The 19533-nt window shown below is 41.2% G+C and overlaps 1 protein-coding gene across 2 annotated transcripts in view; it reads left to right on the top strand.

Moving 5' to 3' along the window:
* HMCN1 (hemicentin 1) overlaps nt 1-19533 on the top strand; it is a 461110-nt gene that overhangs the window by 351980 nt on the left and 89597 nt on the right. For both annotated transcript variants that reach the window (XM_033960229.1, XM_033960228.1), the window contains exons 75-81: nt 1101-1257; nt 3112-3233; nt 5309-5473; nt 9209-9316; nt 12517-12654; nt 14818-14952; nt 17958-18227. In XM_033960229.1, coding sequence (XP_033816120.1) covers nt 1101-1257; nt 3112-3233; nt 5309-5473; nt 9209-9316; nt 12517-12654; nt 14818-14952; nt 17958-18227 — 1095 coding nt within the window. The remainder of the gene's footprint in view (nt 1-1100; nt 1258-3111; nt 3234-5308; nt 5474-9208; nt 9317-12516; nt 12655-14817; nt 14953-17957; nt 18228-19533) is intronic.

The following is a 19533-nucleotide window of genomic DNA, read 5'->3' as shown; positions in this document are numbered from 1 at the left end:
AAAATGGCAGTGCATCAAAAAGAAAAGGGCAAATATCTATTCTAAGACCAAAATTCTATAAATGCCGCTGATAAAATTTTGCGCTATGAGCTATTCTATAAAGAGCACTCAGAATTGGGTGCCATTTATAGAATAGTGTTCAAGATCTGTGCTCAATTTTAGGTGTGAGGATTAACCCCAAGTGAAACCTTGAGCAAATACTCATGCCTAAATTGCATACAGATCTCCCTTATTCTATAAAACTGGGCCTAAGTTCCAGGAACACCTCCAATCAGCCCAGGGCTGTGCCTCCTTTTTTGAATCTGCATGTACAATTTATTCATGGATCCCGGCATCTAAAAATGTGCACAAAAATTTTAATTGATGCCAGTTAGTGCTGATAATTGATTGTTAGCTCCTATTGTGTGCAGAAACTGGGCACATGCCCAAATTTCCGCATGTACCCGTATTTTTCGGACCATAAGACGCACCAACCTGTGACGTAGTAAGGGAGGGCAGACTGCCCCAAGCGCTATCTTGGTGGGGGTGCTGGCACCTCTCCATTCCCTCCACACTGCACTCACGCCCTCCCTTTAACCCCCCCCCCCCCACCATTCATCTTTAAAATCTTCACCAGCTCAAGCAACTACTCTAGCCTGCTGCTCGCGCCAGCCTGGCTCCCTCTGTAATCACTTCCGGGTTGCTGGGCCAGGAAGTGACATCAGAGGGAAAGCCAAGGCCAGCACGAGCAGCAGGCCAGAGAAGCTGCTTGCGCTGGCGGTCAGTAACTGACTGCCAGCCAATCACAGAGTGGCACGACCAGGCAGGAAGCGTAAAGGTCCTGCTCTTGCATTCTGCATCGCTCTTCCAAGACGCAGGCAGTCGGCCAGGAGACCGCGCCAGACCACTACCACTAAAAAAGTACATGGTGGGGGGGGGGTATGCAGTGTATTCAGTCCTTAAGACGCACCCACTTTTTGGGGTGGAAAAAGTGCATCTTATGGTCCAAAAAATACAGTAAGTTTGTGACCTATATATAGAATTAGGCTGTAAATGTACAGCACAAAGTATCTTCTTTATGTTATTTGGGGCTCGTATGAGTATTTTTTCTTCTTCTTCAGTCTCCCCATATATTGCACCTGGACCCACCAACATCACAGTGACAGTAAACGTCCAAACCACATTGTCATGTGAGACCACGGGGATCCCCAAACCGGTGGTCAGCTGGAAGAAGAATGGACACCTACTCAGCACTGGCTCAAATCAGAATATGTACAGGTAAGAAGGGTTAGTTAAGCTATACTTAGTGGCATAGCGAGGGTAGGAAGCGCCCAGGGCAGTGCCCCCCCCCCCCCACCGCCACCTCCTCTCTGTCCCCACCTGCTCCTTCCATGCCCTTATGCCACACTCTTGCCCTCCCATCCCATCTCTGTACCTCTTTAAATCTTCGCCAACGCAAGCAACTTCTCTGGCCTGCTGCTCGTGCTGGCGTTGGCTTTCCCTCTGATGTCACTTCCTCGCCCAGCAACCCGGAAGTGATTACAGAGGGAGCCAGGCTTGTGCGAGCAGCAGGCTAGAGTAGTTGCTTGTGCTGGTGAATATTTTAAAGATGCACAGGGGGGTGGGGAAGAGAGGGCGTGAGTGCAGTGTGGGGGGAGCGGAGAGGTGCCGGTGCACCCACCAAGATGGCCCTTGGGGCAGTCTGCCCTCCCTTCCTACGCCACTGGCTTTAGCTATACTCATATCACTGTGGTTTCTGAAGAGCATGAAATGTTGAAAATCAGCAGTGGAAGGTCAGACAAGCTGACTTTGTGGTGCTTCGCTAAGTACAAAATGATTGAAGCATCTATAAAATGAATACATAATCCTTTCCAGAACATTTACAGAAAATGGCTAGGGAGTAAGCACTGTTTTCAGACTCTTTTGTCCAACGTTGTCCAAGGAGTAAGGAACAATCAAAATACAAAGCAAATATTTTATTGAAGCAGGACCCCTTTTTGCCTTTACGACTGGCATGCTGGTAACTTCACAATCAGTATTTAATCAGGGATAACAGGGACTTGCACAGAGTGGAGGGCACGGCTCTGGCCACCTTGTTGGGCAGACTGGATGGACCTTGAGGGTCTTTTTCTCCCATCATTTACTGCGATACATTTTAAAAGTGACATTGGAATAACCGTCCCTTCCATAACTTTTGTAAATAACGGGATGCTGGCTATTGGCCGATAGTTGGATTTTAAAGCAATAGATTCTTTGTTGTTTTTCAATATAGGCGTGATTAAAATGTGACCTAACTCATTTGGAAATTGACCATTACTTAATAAACATGTTGTCCAATTAAAAAGGTCAGCTTTAAAGGTGTATGGAGCAGTTTTAAGAATATTCAGAGGACAATTGTCCAACCGACAGTTCTTTTTTGTATATTTAGTTAACAATGTGCAAAACGAATTCCAATCTAAAGGTTCAAAATGTGACCAGATCATATCTGCTCTGAGGCCGTCTGTCTGATATTCATTTAGGATATGTAAAGGATCATATGATGATAATAAAGTTGCTCTAAGATGAATAATTTTCTTGTTAAAAAAATCTGCAAGGTCATTAGCAGAAAGTGGACATTCCTTTTTAGAACATTTTTTGAATCAATGTCAGATAAATTATTTATCAATTTGAAAAAAAAATAAAAAAAAGTGACATAACTTAGTAGAAAGCTAAGCACAATTTCCGCACGGTCACCATTTTCAAGTCCTGACTGAAACGAGCATTTTGCTGTCACTTCTACTTCCTTTACAGAAGATGTAAAAGCCAATGGGGAAATGTTTTTTTTAAATATAAATATATATATATATATATATTCCAATGCAGGACTGTGAATGCATGTATAGATTTTGGACCATTCAAAATATGCCTAGAACACTCTCGCCTTTGAAATTGTGCATTCCATGGCAATTAATTCCAAAGAGTTTCATTTTGTTTTGTTTCCCATGCCATTTTTGAATATTTTTCTCTTTTGATAATGAGTCCCTAAATCTATAATGGGTTCCCAAGTAATTAGGAAGGTCCTCTGCATAGAATATAGCTATCACTAATAAAACCATACATTGTTTTTCATGCTCTCCAATCTCTCTGTTCCAGACTTCTGTCCTCAGGTTCCTTGGTAATACTCTCGCCTACTGTGGATGATACTGGGGTATACGACTGCATTGCATCGAATGAAGCAGGGGAAGATCGTAAAACAATTGACCTCATCGTGCAAGGTAGGGATCAACATTTTTCTCTAGTGTAAATTTTTGCTACTGTGGACTGGAATTTTGGGTTGTTTGCTAAAGAGTGCTTCTGTGATGACATGATTCTTATTTCTCCCAAGTTTGGCTGTAAATCTTTGATAACATAGTCTACCACATGAAACGGAAGCTTGTCTTCCTTTTTTTCTCTGTGAAGTTCACAAGCTTCTCAATTTGTTCTCATTAGCATTTTCAGGAACCTAGGGCTCCTTTTACGAAGCCATAGAAACATAGAAATAGACGGCAGATAAGGGCCACGGCCCATCTAGTCTGCCCACCGCAATGACCCTCCCCCACCTAACTCAGTGAATAGATCCCACGTGTCTATCCCATTTGGCCTTAAAATCAGTGACCTGAAGTGGAAGACTATTCCAGCGGTCAACCACTCTTTCAGTGAAAAAGAATTTCCTGGTGTCACTGTGCAGTTTCCCTCCCCTGATTTTCCACGGGTGCCCCCTGGTTGCCGTGGGACCCTTGAGAAGGAAGATATCTTCTTCCACTTCGATGCGACCCGTGAGATACTTGAACGTCTCGATCATGTCTCCCCTCTCTCTGCGTTCCTCGAGTGAGTAGAGCTGTAATTTATCCAGCCTTTCCTCGTACGGGAGATCCTTGAGACCCGCGAACATCCGGGTGGCCATTCTCTGGACTGACTCTAGTCTCAGCACATCTTTTCGGTAATGCGGCCTCCAAAATTGCACACAGTACTCCAGGTGTGGTCTCACCATGGAGTACGTTAGTTTTTTTTTATCGCTGGCTGCAGCGGTTTTAGCTCTGATGCTCACAGAATTCGTATGAGCTTCGGAGCTAATTCCACCATAGCCAATGATAAAAAAAAAAGCCTAACATGGCTTCGTAAAAGGGGAAGGGAGATAATCTGTCATTAAGGTATTTTCATAGATATTGCATGAGCAAACCCAGTGTTTCAAATTGTTTACATCTAATTATGTTTGTATGACCTGTGAGTTTGCCCTGTTTGTTAGTTGGATTTGGTGTTTGATTGTCACATATATATTTTATTTCATTTAGCAAACTTTTCTTGACACTTTCCATTTTGTTTCATATCATTGAAATGAAAAGTGTCAAAAAAATGTATAAGTTTTGTGGCTCCACATCATTCACTTCTTGGTTGGGCTGAGAACTTTTCAGTGGCCCCTCGTATTGTGATGTCATAATGCCTCATTTCACCAATGCCTAAGAGCCAACCTCATTGGTGATGTCACAATGGTTTGGTTTCCCTATACTTGTGCCCATGTGCTAGATGCATTTGCCTCATTGAAATGAAAAGTGTGGAATAACTTGTAAGTTTCATGGCTCCACGTCATTCTTTTCTTGGCCGAGCTGAGATCTTTTCAGCTGTCCCTCGTATTGTGATGTCATAATGCCTTATTCCACCAATGCTTAAGAGCCAACTTCATTGGTTTCCCTATACGTCTGCCCATGTGCTAGATGCGTTTCCTCATTGAAATGAAAGTGTGGAATAACTTGTAAGTTTCATGGCTCCACGTCATTCTCTTCTTGGCCAAGCTGAGAACTTTTCAGCTGTCCCTCGTATTGTGATGTCATAATGCTTTATTCCACTAATACTTAAGAGCCAACTTCATTGGTGATGTCATAATGGCTTGCTTTCTCTATACTTGTGCCCATTTGCCTTATTGAAAAGAAAGTTGTGGAATAACTTGTAAGTTTCATGGCTCCACATCATTCTCTTCTTGGTTGGGATGAGAACTTTTCAGTGGCCACTCGTATTGTGATGTCATAATGCCTCATTCCACCAGTGCCTAAGAGCCAACCTCGTTGGTGATGTCACAATGGCTTGGTTTCCCTATACTTGTGCCCATGTGCTAGATGCATTTGCCTCATTGAAATGAAAAGTGTGGAATAACTTGTAAGTTTCATGGCTCCACATCATTCTCTTCTTGGTTGGGCTGAGAACTTTCCAGCAGCCCCTTATAGTCAGTTCAGCGCTGTGCACCATGATTTGTTTTCTTATTTTAATTTTCATAAACAATTGAAAACAAGATGCCATTTTTTTTCTCTTGATTTAGTGCCACCTTCCATAGCTGATGAAGCTACAGATCTTTTGGTAACCAAGCTGTCTCCAGTAGTAATTAGTTGCACTGCTTCAGGGGTTCCAGCTCCCTCTGTCCACTGGCTGATGAATGGGATAAAGCTCCTTGCCAGAGGCAATGGCTACAGAATCCTTTCTTCAGGTAGACATGTATGAATGGAATATGACTCATTCTGCTAGGAAATATTAAGTTATAGCGATTTAACTTGCCTGAAATGGCTCCTGGCTGGTTAAAATGCTTGTTTGAAGATATCTGCAGATATTCAATGGCACTCTGCTAAAACTCAAAACCGGCTATTTTATGGGTGGTCTGTGGGCAGAGTTGGCGCCTATGCGGTGAAGTGCCAATTTTCAGAAGTTAACTGCCTAAGTTTAGTGATCAAATCAAACCACCTAAAAATCAGTCCTGTCTTTCTGTGATGTCACTTATGATGTTAAGTCCTAAATATCACCCTTAACTGTGTAAAAGATAGCGGGCTGCTTAAACCTGGATATTCAATGCTGCTGCCCAGACGTGGCCCAGCATTGACTATCCGGAAGTAATAATGCGGAGGCTAAAAAACCCTCACCGCTGCTGGCTGAATAGCAACCCCTAGCTGTATAAGGAGATGAGCTAATTTTTAAATTTTGAGGTTGCAATTCAAAACAGCAAGGCTCAGTTGTCTCTGCCATTTAAGCCTCCATCTCTCTGTAGGCAAAGTTACACAGTGGTATTAAAAGTGGCAGAATATAACTTCAAGCATCAGAGTTCTACCTTAGACTGAGTTTTGAGCTGAATGGCAACAAAACCGCTGAAAAAAGAGCGGGAGAGGGGAAAGCCGACAGAGGCAAAGAAGGTGGAATGGTCAGCCCCTGCGTCTCCTTTAACTCCTATTTCAGCATGGGTTGTAGAAGTGACTGTGGAGGTCCAGGCTGCCTTGGAAACAACGACAGGTGATCAATTGCAGCAAATCCTAGATAAATTGGACACTATTGACCAACGATTTGCAACACTTATGACAGATCTCCAGGAGGCCCAGCAGTGTGTTGGAGCTAACGAGGACATCATCCAGCTTACATAGGAACAGTAGTTAATTAAACCTTAACTTGTGGATTTAGATGCCAAGTTTGAAGACTTATGCTGGGTTGTACTAAACGTTGGTAGAGGTTTCTACCATGGGTCAGCGAGTTAAATACTCTGACGCTCTTAGAATTCTTAGGAGCATCAGTGGATTTACCTTGCTAGCCTGCGGTAGAAACCTCTATCACCATTTAGTAAAAGGAGCCTAGGATCTAGGCATAATAATTTGAGACTAGTTGGCCTTCAGGAGACTGTGGCAGATAAAAATCTACAAAGTTTCCTGGAAACTTGGATCTCAACTGCTCTCCAGTTGAAGGACACAGCGGGGCCCCTGTGGATGAGAGGGCTTACAGAATGGACCTAAAATGGGACCACCTTAGCAAAACAAGGGTAGTCATTTTTTGTGTCCTAAATTACACATAGAAAGTGAAAATACAGTAAATCCTCGATTTAATGGATTGTTCAGGGGGAGGGATGGATGTCAAATGTGAGTGTCTGGAAAATACGAATGTCCCCAAAATGGCTGATCTGAAAAACAACTTACTTTACTCAGCTGCACATCCCCAAACTGAGGGATATTCTCTGATCTAAACCTTGTGGGTCATGCCGGTAGCCACTTTCATCACTGTATAAAGATTCGCACCACCGTATTCAATTTTTCATCACTGTATATTTGCACCACCATATTCAATTACAATGATCTTCTTTCTCCCGAAAGCAGAAAATGATTTAATTTGCTAACAGAAACGGCTGTTTGAGAGACAGTGTGCATGCCCGAACTTTAATTCACAGAAGTGCCCGATGCCGAACATGTGGCCCGTTAAATCCGAAGTCCTGATAAATGAGGTCCAGAAAATCAAGGGTTCACTGTACTATAAGCGTTGTGAAATGGGAAGAGCTTATAATTTGAAAATAAAGTAATCATATGCTTTAAGGATTATTCTGTGAGGACCTTACAAACTTGATACAGATTTTCAACTCTGCACTCACATTTGATCCGAATTCGGATAAGGTTCACATTATTGTACCCAGCCAAACTTCGAATCATTCATGGTGGGAAAGAAAGCACATTATTTCGAATCGGCAAAGAAATTTGTGGAGGACATCATAGCATCCAAACTAACTTCATTGCAGGGGGCAAGAAACATGGTTGCCATTCAGTCAGTCTGGTAAAATAGAACACCTGAAGGACAATTTATACTAGTATATCTCTTGAACTTCAGGTGAAGATAATGGTCAACAAGAATTCACGTATGACAGATTCATTTATGGACACATTTTGCAACATCCTCCTATGGGTAGACTGAATGGTTGGAAGATAAATAATTGGGGTATGAATGTTTAATGAAAAGGGTGGATGGCTCTGAGTGTGAGTGGGTTGGGGTAAGTATGTCGATGTAAATGTGGGTACCTATATGGATAAATGTTAAGTCTTAATGGAGATATGAAATACTAGAATATATCTCTACGTCTAATTGGCTGAGTATCCTGATGTATTTGTTAAGGTATTATATTCAATTATTAGTTCCAGGGCAAGCTGATGTGTATTCTATGGGGGTGTAAGAGGTTTTTAAGAAGTAGTACTTATAGGCACCTGCAACAATAGGGGTTAATAGGACTGAGGGAGGGTAGAAAGGATTTTGAGACTTGGGTTCAGTTCTTTAGGAACACAGATAAGGGTCATGTCTTTTCAACGTAATATAAAGGCCCGAAGGGTCATAACTGATAATAGAAAGTTGTTTGATAGATTATCTGGTTCTAAGTTTTTCTAGTGATCAATTTGACATCTTTAACATGGTGGGAATAAACTCCCCAGTTAACATAACATAAAATCACATCTGTGCCGTTTAACAAACTAAGAAGACTGAACAATTTCAGTGATTAACAAGTCAATTCTCCAGGAATTTTGCAAATAAATTAGATTTTAACAATTATCTAAAATGCATATAAGATGGAGAAAGAGATAATAGTCTGTGAAACTCTGTGTCTCAACTAGCTGCTTGATAATCTTTGTAAAAATCTCTTAGGTGATATAAAATATTGCAGTTGTTAAATCGTAGACAGACAATATTTGCTTTCCTGCAGGAGATGCATTTACACTTATCAGAACTTGCTAAATGATGCAAATGGTGCTCATAAAATCTCAGGGGATGCAGAGAACAATTTCCCATTACAAATATCAGTTACCGTATATAGGTTCGCAAATAAAAGCAGTAGGTTATTAGCTTGGCTAGTAAAATACCAGTCTGGTCCTACTATTAAAACCATGATGAGAGATAAGCAGAGTAGATTACGTCATAAAAATGGGGAAATAAACTCTATTCTGAGATCTTTTTTTTGCTACTTTATATTCAGCTTTGGTGGACAATATGGACTCATCTACAGATACGAGGGGTTATCCACTTAGTCCAGCGATTTTCCACTTTTCTTGGTCTGTTGGAAAAATATGGAACAAAAAAAGTGGAAAATTGCTGAACTAAGAGTATAGCCCTCAATGGAGACTGCCCCAACTTTGTTGGTTGAGCTGAGAACTTTTCAGTGGCTCCTCGGACACCCATTAATCAATAGTCTTTAGTAACTCACATATTTCTTGCTATCTTGATTACAGTTTGAAGCTTTAGCAATTCATTACTGTTTACAAGTTTCAAACTTATAGTGATGTAGCATTTTTTTTCTGGGCGTCATCCTGTACTTAATAAATGCTGTGTATCTTTCCATGTACTGTGCATACATTTAATATTAATTTAAATGCTTTACGATATGTAACATGAAGCATGCTGGGGCATTTGCCATCTTTTCATTTCCTTTGTCTCTTAGGTACTATTGAAATAACTGCAGCTCAGCTGGATCAAGCAGGAAGATATACATGTGTAGCCAGAAATGCAGCTGGCTCTGCACAAAGACATGTCACCCTTCGTGTACAAGGTAGGAAAGAAACCTCTTCAAATGAAATTACTGTACTGTATTAGCACCTGAGACTCGGCTCTCCTTTTAGATAGAACAGTGGTCTAGGGGTGTCAGTCGGTCCTCGAGGGCCGCAATCCAGTCGGGTTTTCAGGATTTCCCCAATGAATCTGCATGAGATCTGTTTGCATGCACTGCTTTCATTGTATGCTAATAGATCTCATGCATATTCATGGGGGAAATCCTGAAAACCCGGCTGGATTGTGGCCCTCGAGGACCGACTCTGACACTTGTGGTAGGGTTCTTTAGGAAGAAAAACAAAGGAAATGGTTTTTTTTTTCTTTCTTTACTCTGGAATGGTGATGGTTTGTTGCAAGCATATAAGTTATGTTCTGTTATTTTAATCAGGTTTTCTGTTCCACTTTTACCTGTTCACGCCAAGGTTGAATTACGTTACAAGAGGTTGGGTCAGTTACCCAGGAAGTTACAATGGACAGTTTGACACAGACATTCAATAGAGTTGGGAGTACTGGTAGATCAGTACAGTTATTAATACCGTTGGCTCTTTGTTATGTCCCATAAATAATACTAAATATCAGGCCCAACGAGTTTCCAGAAACATATCTTTAAAATTAGCCATACCTACCCTATCTATCTACAGATGAGGCTAAAAAGTAACTGTAGAGTGAGGAGGCTGATTCACGACGCATTGGTGAGATTCAAGAGAGATCTGTAATGTGAAGCTATGGGATGGCTTTACAGTCTTGTTGGAGTATGAGAAAAATAAAGGGCTCTTTTACTAAAATGTGCTAACATTTGGTCTTAACATGCTTTAACGCTGAACTTTCTCATTCACTAAGCCCAGATTTAATGTGGCACAGTTGTAGGGTTTTATTTTTATAGTTTGCAGGTTGTGTGCCAATGTTCCCATTAGTTGCAAGGCCTGCAAAAAATTAACACAGAAGCACTTGCTGCCTTCTATTTAGGAAGCACTAAGGGGCAATTTTATGAGAGGCACCTAAAGTTAGAAGCCTAACTTAAGTAGTAAATTGGCTTCAACTATGAGCTTTAACACGCTCATAATTGGGAAAAAAATAAATAAACAATTGAGCATTAGGTGCCTACCTACTTAGGTGCAATTCTACAAGAGTTAGCGACGCCTAACTCCAAAGAAGGCGTGTTTAGGGGCATAGAAGGATTTAACCGCGTGATTTTCTAAAGGACTTGGATGCCGTTAATATAGGCCTTTAAAACCCTGGTCTACATTACAGGCATCTAAGTCTTAAGTTAGTCTTGATTCTGTAATGGACGCCTAAGTGTGATTGGCACATGGTAGGCGCCTATATTTTTAGATGCCATTTCCCCCTAAGGATCTGATTCTAAATCATGTCAATCAAATTTGTAGAACTGTGTCTACTGGCACCTAAATTGAATTAGACTTCAGTAAGCATGTACAACTTAGACAGCGGTATATTAAGCCAGATTTTTCCTGGCCTAAAATACCTGCGCCTAATGCTTTTCACACCCAAAATCCACCTACTTTTCCTGTAGGCACCAGTAGGTGCCTTGCCAATTTCACACAGAACTTTTAATGATTTTTAAAGTGTTTTTAATTGGCTTTTAATGGCATTTTCAATAATCATGCCAATTAAAAAATGCTCCATATGGAAATCTGCTATGCACCGCTGATCTGGGCATCATTTATAGAACCAGGGCTTTAGAGCTCCTGGCATTAACTTTGCGTTATCTAATGAGTGCACATTAATTACATTAACTAATAACATGCTTGCCAGATAATGCAAGAATGCCCACTCACTGCCCATAACATGCTTCCTCTCAAAAAATGTGGTTTTTTTTTTTGCAGATTACTGTGCACTAACTGCCAAAATACTGCAAAATGCTTTAACTAAACTAAACTAAACCTTAGGTTTATATACCGCTCCATCTCTACAATCGTAGAGCTCGGTACAGTTTACAGAAGTTGTGATGGAAAGGAACTCCAATGGAGGGCTAAAGGATTAAGTGTAAAGAAGGTTAGATAGATGTAAGATGCCGGAAGGAGGAAGTGTTACATTTTTAAAAATAGCCAAGTTTTCAGATGTTTATGGAAAAGTTGGAGGGAGCTTGAGTTTCGGAGTAGGGAGGTGAGGTTATTCCAGAGCTCAGTGATTCTAAAGGGGAGGGATGTCCCTAGTTTTCCTGCATGGGGTATACTTTTTATAGAAGGGAAGGATAGTTTTAATATTTGGGATAATCTGGTGGAATTAGGAATTGAGGAATTCCAAGATAATGGGATAACGGGAGGAAGGATGTTTTGAAGTAGCCTGTTCTCGCATGTTAAGGGCTTAGGCTCTGATTCTATAAACGACAACTAGGACACAGGTGCTGAGGAACGACCTACATAGCACCTGTCAATCTTCAGTTAGGCGCCATTGATAGAACTGGTCCTAGTGGTGCCTACAGCATTTGACTCTTTGGCACCCCCTATTTATGCCTCGGTTTATTTCTTTATTTCGATTTCTATCCTGTTCTCCCAGAAGCTTAGAATGGGTTACAAGTAGACATTCACAATCGTTTGAAAACAGACTGGTCATGACAACAAATAGGTTACAGTAGACAACAACAGAGCTTATTCTAGAGACCAGTCTTGGTCTAAATATCGGTGCCTAAGTCCACTTTAGGCGTCTACATGCAAAACGTGCCCATGATCCACCTCTAACCATGCCTACTTTCCGGTAAGGTGCCTTGGGCTAGGCACCAAGTATTGGGACATTTCTTGTTGGAATATGATGTAGTATTTACTGATGGAATTAGATCGTCTCTTAAGCTTATACATAAAATCTTAAGGTGACATCTTTTTCAAAATAAGCACCACTCCCATGACATTGGGAAATAATTTGGAGCAAAAAAAATGAGCTTAATGAGACCGGACCATCATGCTTGGGTTTTCAAGCTGCCAAAGTCTGCACTAATCTGATCATCCTCTGGCAAAGTGAACCACCGAGCAGAGTTCTTCTTTGGAAATAGTCTGCTCTGGCATGTGGTTGTATGTGAGTGGAGTAAGAAAGAGAATTTATGTGTATAGAGCAGAAAAATAATGGATGCACACCATGCCTTTTAATATTGTAGATCACTCGTACATGTAGACCTTTGTTAGTTTTATTAACTAAATACACATGATATTGATCTCAGGCTTGATTTGTTTGTTTTCAATTTCTCAGAGCCACCTGTCATTCAAGCCCAGCCTGATACTCTTGAAGTCATTCTGAACAACCCCATTAACTTACCATGTGAAGTGTTGGGGACTCCCAGTCCTATGATTACGTGGCAGAAAGAGGGCATCAATATCATCACTCATGGTATTACATACTCAGTATTTTGTTTTGCATGTGAAACATTGACAGAAGCGTGGACTATAATAATAATAACAATTTTTATATACCGCAAGGCCGTAAAGTTCTAGGCGGTTTACAGTAGTTAAAAATACAATAAATTAAATAAAAGTGAAGAAGTTAAAAGCCAATAACTAAAATCCTAGAAAGATCTGGTTGTTGCATAATATAAATTTTTACAGATCAGCTACCTAAGTACTTCAAGAACAGATGTGTTTTTTAGATGTCTCCTAAATTCCCCATAAGTGTCAGTGAGCCGAAGCAATTGTTCGAGATCTTTGCCCCATGATGCTGCCTGATATGAAAACAGATGTTGATGATGTTTTTTTAAGTTTACATCCTCTAACCGGCGGAAAAACAAAATTCAGGTGTGAGCTTCTCTTATGTCTGTTGGTTGCAAAAGAGAAAAGCTCAGTTATGTATTTAGGAGCTAAACCAAATAGAACCTTAAAACAAAAACAACCAAACTTAAACTTCACACGCGTCTCCATCGACAACCAATGCAGCACTCGATAGGAAGGTGTTACATGATCGTATTTCTCCAACCTGAAAGTTAACCCGACCGCTGCATTTTGCACCATTCGCAATGGTTGCATATTCTTCTGAGAAATTGCTAAGTAGGCAATATTGCAGTAATCAGGTTGACTTAGTATAAGAGATTGTACCAAAATTATAAATGATGAAACATCAAAATACGCTCTAATGGACCGAAGCTTCCAAAGAGTAGAGAAACCCTTTCTAACCAAAGAGTCCGACTATGCCAACATAAAGAGATCACTCGGGCCATGTTAGCTGCCCATTATATCTCCCTGCTGTGTTGCTTTAAGCCTTCCTTGGCCCCTTTTCTTTCACTCAGATCCTTTTGTGAGTGTGCCTATTCCCTGTTTCAGCTCGTGTAACCTCCACTGGAAGTCTGTTCCAGCTGTCCACCACTTTGCCAGCCCCCTTCCCTTCCCCAGCTACCTGGATGGGTAGATTATTCTTTGTTACCCACCAGATGTTTTTTCCCTAAATGTTTCTTTATTTTCTTTAAAGATTGTGGTTCATCCGATTCTCCTTTTGTATTGGTAATTATTTGTACGTATTTACTGTATAAAATTGTTTTATTTTTGTCTCCTATTTTTAAATTGTCATGCGCATTGAAGTGCTTGACATTGCATGTACAACAAATTTTTAATAAACTTGAAACTTGAAAACTTGATAAAGCCCACTGGAGTATTGTCACATGTATGCATGCAGTGGTGTAGCGAAGGTGAGAGGCGCCCATCCCCCACCCTCATCTCCACCACCCCCCCGCTCCTTCCCCGATCCCGCCTGCCATGCACGCTTTCCCCCCCTTCCATTCCCTTATACCTCTAGTTGAAGTTGTTGCTTGTGGATGTCAATAACGTGCTTCTCGTGACCCCGTCAGCTCTCCCTCTGACATCACTTCCTATGTGTGGCACCTGGAAGTGATATCAGTGGGAGAGTCAACAGGGTCGCAAAGAGCACGCTGTTGACCACTGCAATCAACTTCAACTAGAGACATGGGTGAAGGGAAGGGGGCGCACTTGTGGAGGGGAGGAATGGGAAGAGGCGGGGTAGGGGGTGCCGGTGCCTCCACCAACATGGTGCCCAGGGTGGACCACTCCCCCTTACTATGCCACTGTATGTATGTGGCATTTAGTTTGTGGACTAGGAAGGGTCCTCAGAGAATTAAACAGCACACTAGCAGGCTGCTAAATCAGTTGACATGGAAAATGGTTCCTTCAGCCTGCTAGTTATTTGCATGTTTGTTTCCTAGCTCTCCTGCCTCTTTTTTACTTCCTTCGTTCTGTATGACTGGCATTTAAATTAATGGGCTGACCACTACCAATGAATATTATCCGTTTTGTTCTAAGCCTCAGGCTAGTTAATGTGCTAAGTAGTTTTCTGTCAGGAATAATCCAAATAGGCTGCTTCGCTTTCAATCATTAGCTCTTCATTTCTTCAAGATTTCCCCTAATGAAATCTATAATCTACTGAGTTGCACTATTCTTGAGCAGTGCATCCATTGCCTTCCCCATTATCGATGTTAATTTTACAGGTCTGTATTTTCATTGAGGAGTCTAAGAAAAATCTATTCTAACATTTTTCAAACTGCCATTGTAGGAGGCAACTATACTGTTCTTCCTGACGGGAGTCTACAGATTGCAAGGGCCGCTGTAGAAGACGCTGGGACATACATTTGTGTTGCACAGAATGCAGCTGGGACAGCCATAGGGAAAATCAAGCTCAAAGTTCAAGGTAAGTTATTAAGTAGGGGGGAGGGAGAGATATGGAATCTGAATTAGATTTTAATAGATTATTAAGTGTTGTACTTAAGTAAAAATGATGTTATATACTGTTGCACTTATTGTAAGTTTCAAAAATGAATAAAGAATTTAAAAAAACAAGGTAAACTGCCCACGTACAATATATTTATTTATTTATTTATTTATTTATTTAGATTTATATCCCGTTCTCCCAGTAGCTCAGAACGGTCTACAAGTAAACATACACAGTAGAAGTAATTAGGCAAATAAGATGTACAATAGGTTTAGATGCTTGGACATACAAGATTGTGCAGTATTTATCAGGGTACAAACAATTTTTCAGAGTACAGACAATTTATCAGAGTACAGACTAAGAGAGGACTATACTGAAATTTAGGAGAAGTTAAATAGGGGAGAGAAGAGAGAGGTGGGGTTTAAGGGAGGGTGTCCTCAGAGGTATCTCATAGGGGCACCTTATAGGGCACTGCTTTGAACTTCACAAAAAGGGTGCCACATAAACATCTCACCAGTACTCCTTTATAGGTTATGGTAATCCCCCCCAAAATGCCACCAAAACCCACTATACTACAACCCCAATAGCTCTTATGGCTACAGATGGCACCTATATGGCAGTACAGTAGGGTTTGGAGGGGTTTTGGTAGGCGCACATCATCATAAATGTAGTAGTTAGAGTGGCTTATGGACCTGGGTTCACTAATCCCCCCCCCCTCCCAGGCTATTGTGTGCAGCTCTACTAGGCTTTCCTATACAAGTTACTGATGTTCTGGAGACAGGTATGTACATTTTTATTCCAATCTTTGCGAGGGTGTGAGGAGGTCAGTGAACACTGGGGGAATGTGTTTGGGTCTTTACTTTGTCCCTGCTGTGATTATCTGATCACTTTCAAAAACTTCTTGCCACTTTTACCGCTTTTACATTGTCTAACTCATAACGTTTAAGTTTTGCCTAGGAAGTCTCGTCAATCATTCAATTATCCCTGCAGGACAACTAAGTCTAGGTCGGCCCACATCCCGCCCTAACCACTCCTCCTCCTTTCGGCTCTTGGGATTCAAAGGCCTAAAAAGTCCCTGGATACATCCAAAAAGCCGTTGTGATTATTGGCACTTGGACGATCTGTTTTTTAGGACGACCAAGTGCCGACTTGGGGCAGATTTTTAGACGTGTTTACATTTCGATTATGAGCCCCCTAATTAAGGGCTCCTTTTACAAAGCCACAGTAGAGATTTCTACCACAGGCCAGCAAGGTAAACTCTCCGACGCTCATGGGAATTCTATGAGTGCTAGAGCATTTACTTTGCCAGCCCGTGGTAGAAACCTCTACCGCAGTTTTGTAAACGCCAGCTTATATCTGGAATCAGGAACCATGCAGGTATCCTGTCAGAAATGTTTCATTGCCTTGACGTTATTTCAACTACAGAATAGAGCTGTGCGCTAAGGGGCTGATTCTGTAAACAGTGCCTAACTTGTAGGTGCTGCTCTGCATGGTTGTCAATCAACCACTTTTATAGAATCACACCTAGTTTCACCTCAGCATTGTTAGGTGTTGCTAAGTATCCTTGTGATAGACACCAGTATATTAGATCAATTACAATGTTTAGCAACACTTAAGTCAACCACACCTATCCTTCGCCTGTATGCATGCCTACTTTTCAGGTAGGCGTCAGGAGGCACCTCGACTTAGGTGCCACGCAGATATCCATGCGCAACCTTCGTTGCCAATAAAAAAATTTGTTTTTAATGGCACGGTTAATTACTATGCATATAATAGAGAACAAACTCATATCAAGTAGATTTAATTACCAGACCTCAAACACCAAGGCACTACTTATTAATTTTTTGTGCCCTTACTGGGGTGATGTGTTCATCATTGCTCTTGGTAAAGTGATGTGTGCAAATTTATTTTTAATTTGTTTTTAACAGGCTCTATCAAATTATAAAGTGCTTATAGTGGCGTTTCACAGGCAGACTTCAGTGCTTAATATTTTGTTTAGGAAAAGGTTTCTTCACCAGAAAAATGGTGCATGTACATAAGGAGGCATAGCCCCTGATGAAACCAAGCATGAAACGGTTGGGCAGCTGTTGGGCATGAAAGATAAGTGCCTTCCTTTTATAGCACTATAGGCACTTTATAATTTTATGGAGACGTTTGTACGAAATCTATCCCCTTTTAACTTTAGAGAGTGCCCTCTCATTCTCGCTACCTTGAAGAGGGTGAACTACCTGTCTTTATCTACTAAGTCTATTCCCTTCATTATCTTGAATGTTTCGATCATGTCCCCTCTCAGTCTCCTCTTTTCAAGGGAGAAGAGGCCCAGTTTCTCTAATCTCTCACTGTGCGGCAACTCCTCCAGCCCCTTAACCATTTTAGTTACTCTTCTCTGGACCCTTTCGAGTAGTACTGTCCTTCTTCATGTACGATGACCAGTGCTGGACACAGTATTCCAGGTGAGGGCGTACCATGACCCGGTACAGCGGCATGATAACCTTCTCCGATCTGTTCATGATCCCCTTCTTAATACCTAGTGGCACCTAACCTTTATAGAATCAGCCCCTAAAGATTTTCCCTGATTTTGGAAACATGTTTAGTACATAACACCCCGGGGTGGTTATTTTAGAGTTCTTTTCTTTTTTTTGGATGTCTTAAAACTGTCCTTTAGATTCCAAATCACTGTGTCTGCTTTTATAAAATTAAATAGATAATCTAAATCAATTTAGTAAAATTTTCTCCCATTTTAGCAAGTCATTTAACCTTCCACTGCTCTACATACATAAAATAAAACCTAGATTGTGAGCCCACTAGGAACAGAGAAAGTATAATATCTGTAAACCGCTGTGGTTGGACTGCAGAAAAGTGATATGTCAAATGCATTACCTATTACCCCGTTTGGTATCTATGGGAAAATAAAGTGCTTCCTAAATAGGACCTGTGCATCATTGTCTGGCAAACTATATAATTATATGTCTATTTGTTTTTAGTTCCTCCTTTAATCAGCTCACACCCCAAAGAATACGTAGTTGTGGTTGATAAGTCGTTAACACTAGTGTGTGAGACAAATGGTTACCCAGCACCTGAAATCAGTTGGTATAAAGATGGACAGCAGATCACAGAATCAATGAGACAGAGAATCCTTAGCTCTGGAGCTCTGCAAATAGCATTTGTGCAGCCTGAAGATACTGGACGTTACACTTGTGTAGCTACCAATGTGGCAGGATCGAGCAGTTCAACCATGGATCTCATTGTTCACAGTAAGTAAGATTTGATAACCTTCAGTGAGTGACCTTTATGAATCTTTTTACTGCATACTTGGGGCTCTTTTTACTAAGCTGCGTTAACGCGCGGAATAGCATTGAGCTGGCATTAGTTCTAGCCGCATAGCGCGGGGTTAGCACGCACTAATCTGCGTGCGTTAAAAACGCTAGTAAAAGGAGCCCTTAATGAAATAAACACATGCAAGCAGAACAGAGCCACCAAAGAAGCCAACATAATTCCTACAAAATGTTATTAATGTGAGATGCAGAATTTCATCTTCTACTGCATGCCAGAGGCAGAATTACATTACATTTAGAATTGAGGTTAAAGAACTTTTGTACCAAATCATCACAAGCTTCCTTGAGCATCCCATGCAGTTAGAAATCAAGCTTTCCAAGTTGTGCATACAACTTGGCAGCAGAAATCCTTGCAGAACTTACACCCTAAATGGTGAGACCTTAGCAAGAACTGCAGCAGAACGGGACTTGGGAGTGATCATTAGTGAAGACATGAAGACTGCCAATCAAGTGGAGAAAGCTTCATCCAAGGCTAGACAAATGATGGGTTGTATCCGAAGAAGTTTCGTCATCCGGAAGCCCAAAGTTATAATGCCGTTGTACAGATCCATGGTGAGACCTCATCTGGAATATTGTGTGCAATTCTGGAGGCCACATTATCAAAAAGATGTACTGAGAGTTGAGTCGGTTCAGCGAATGGCCACCAGGATGGTCTCAGGACTCAAGGATCTCCCGTATGAGGAACGGCTGGGTAAATTGCAGCTATACTCACTCGAGGAACACAGAGAGAGGGGAGACATGATTGAGACGTTCAAATATGTCACGGGCCGTATTGAGGTAGAAGAAAATATCTTTTTTCTTAAAGGACCTACGGCAACAAGAGGGCATCCGTTGAAAATCAGGGGTGGGAGATCTCATAGCAACACCAGGAAGTATTTCTTCACCGAAAGAGTCGTTGATCATTGGAATGATCTTCCACTGCAGGTAGTTGAGGCCAGCAGCGTGCTAGATTTTAAGAAAAAATGGGATGAGCATGTGGGATCAATTCAAGGAAGAAATTAGGAGGGTGGGTCATTAGAGTGGGCAGACTTGTTGGGCCGTGGCCCTTTTCTGCCGTCATTTTCTATATTTCTAATTATACAGCATTTATGAAGGCTAAAAGAAACATCACTATGAAATGGAATGAAGAGGTTTCACTTGTTTTGGCTGAATGGATACTTCTCGGGAAAAAAATCTGTTCTGTAAAAAGTATGCGCCAGTTGTAGTATGCAAATTTGAAAAGGGG

The sequence above is a fragment of the Geotrypetes seraphini genome, chromosome 10 (assembly GCF_902459505.1).
Source record: "Geotrypetes seraphini chromosome 10, aGeoSer1.1, whole genome shotgun sequence".
Lineage (NCBI taxonomy): Eukaryota > Metazoa > Chordata > Amphibia > Gymnophiona > Dermophiidae > Geotrypetes > Geotrypetes seraphini.
Note: the sequence above shows the minus strand (reverse complement) of the source record. Positions and strands in the feature narration are given on the sequence as shown.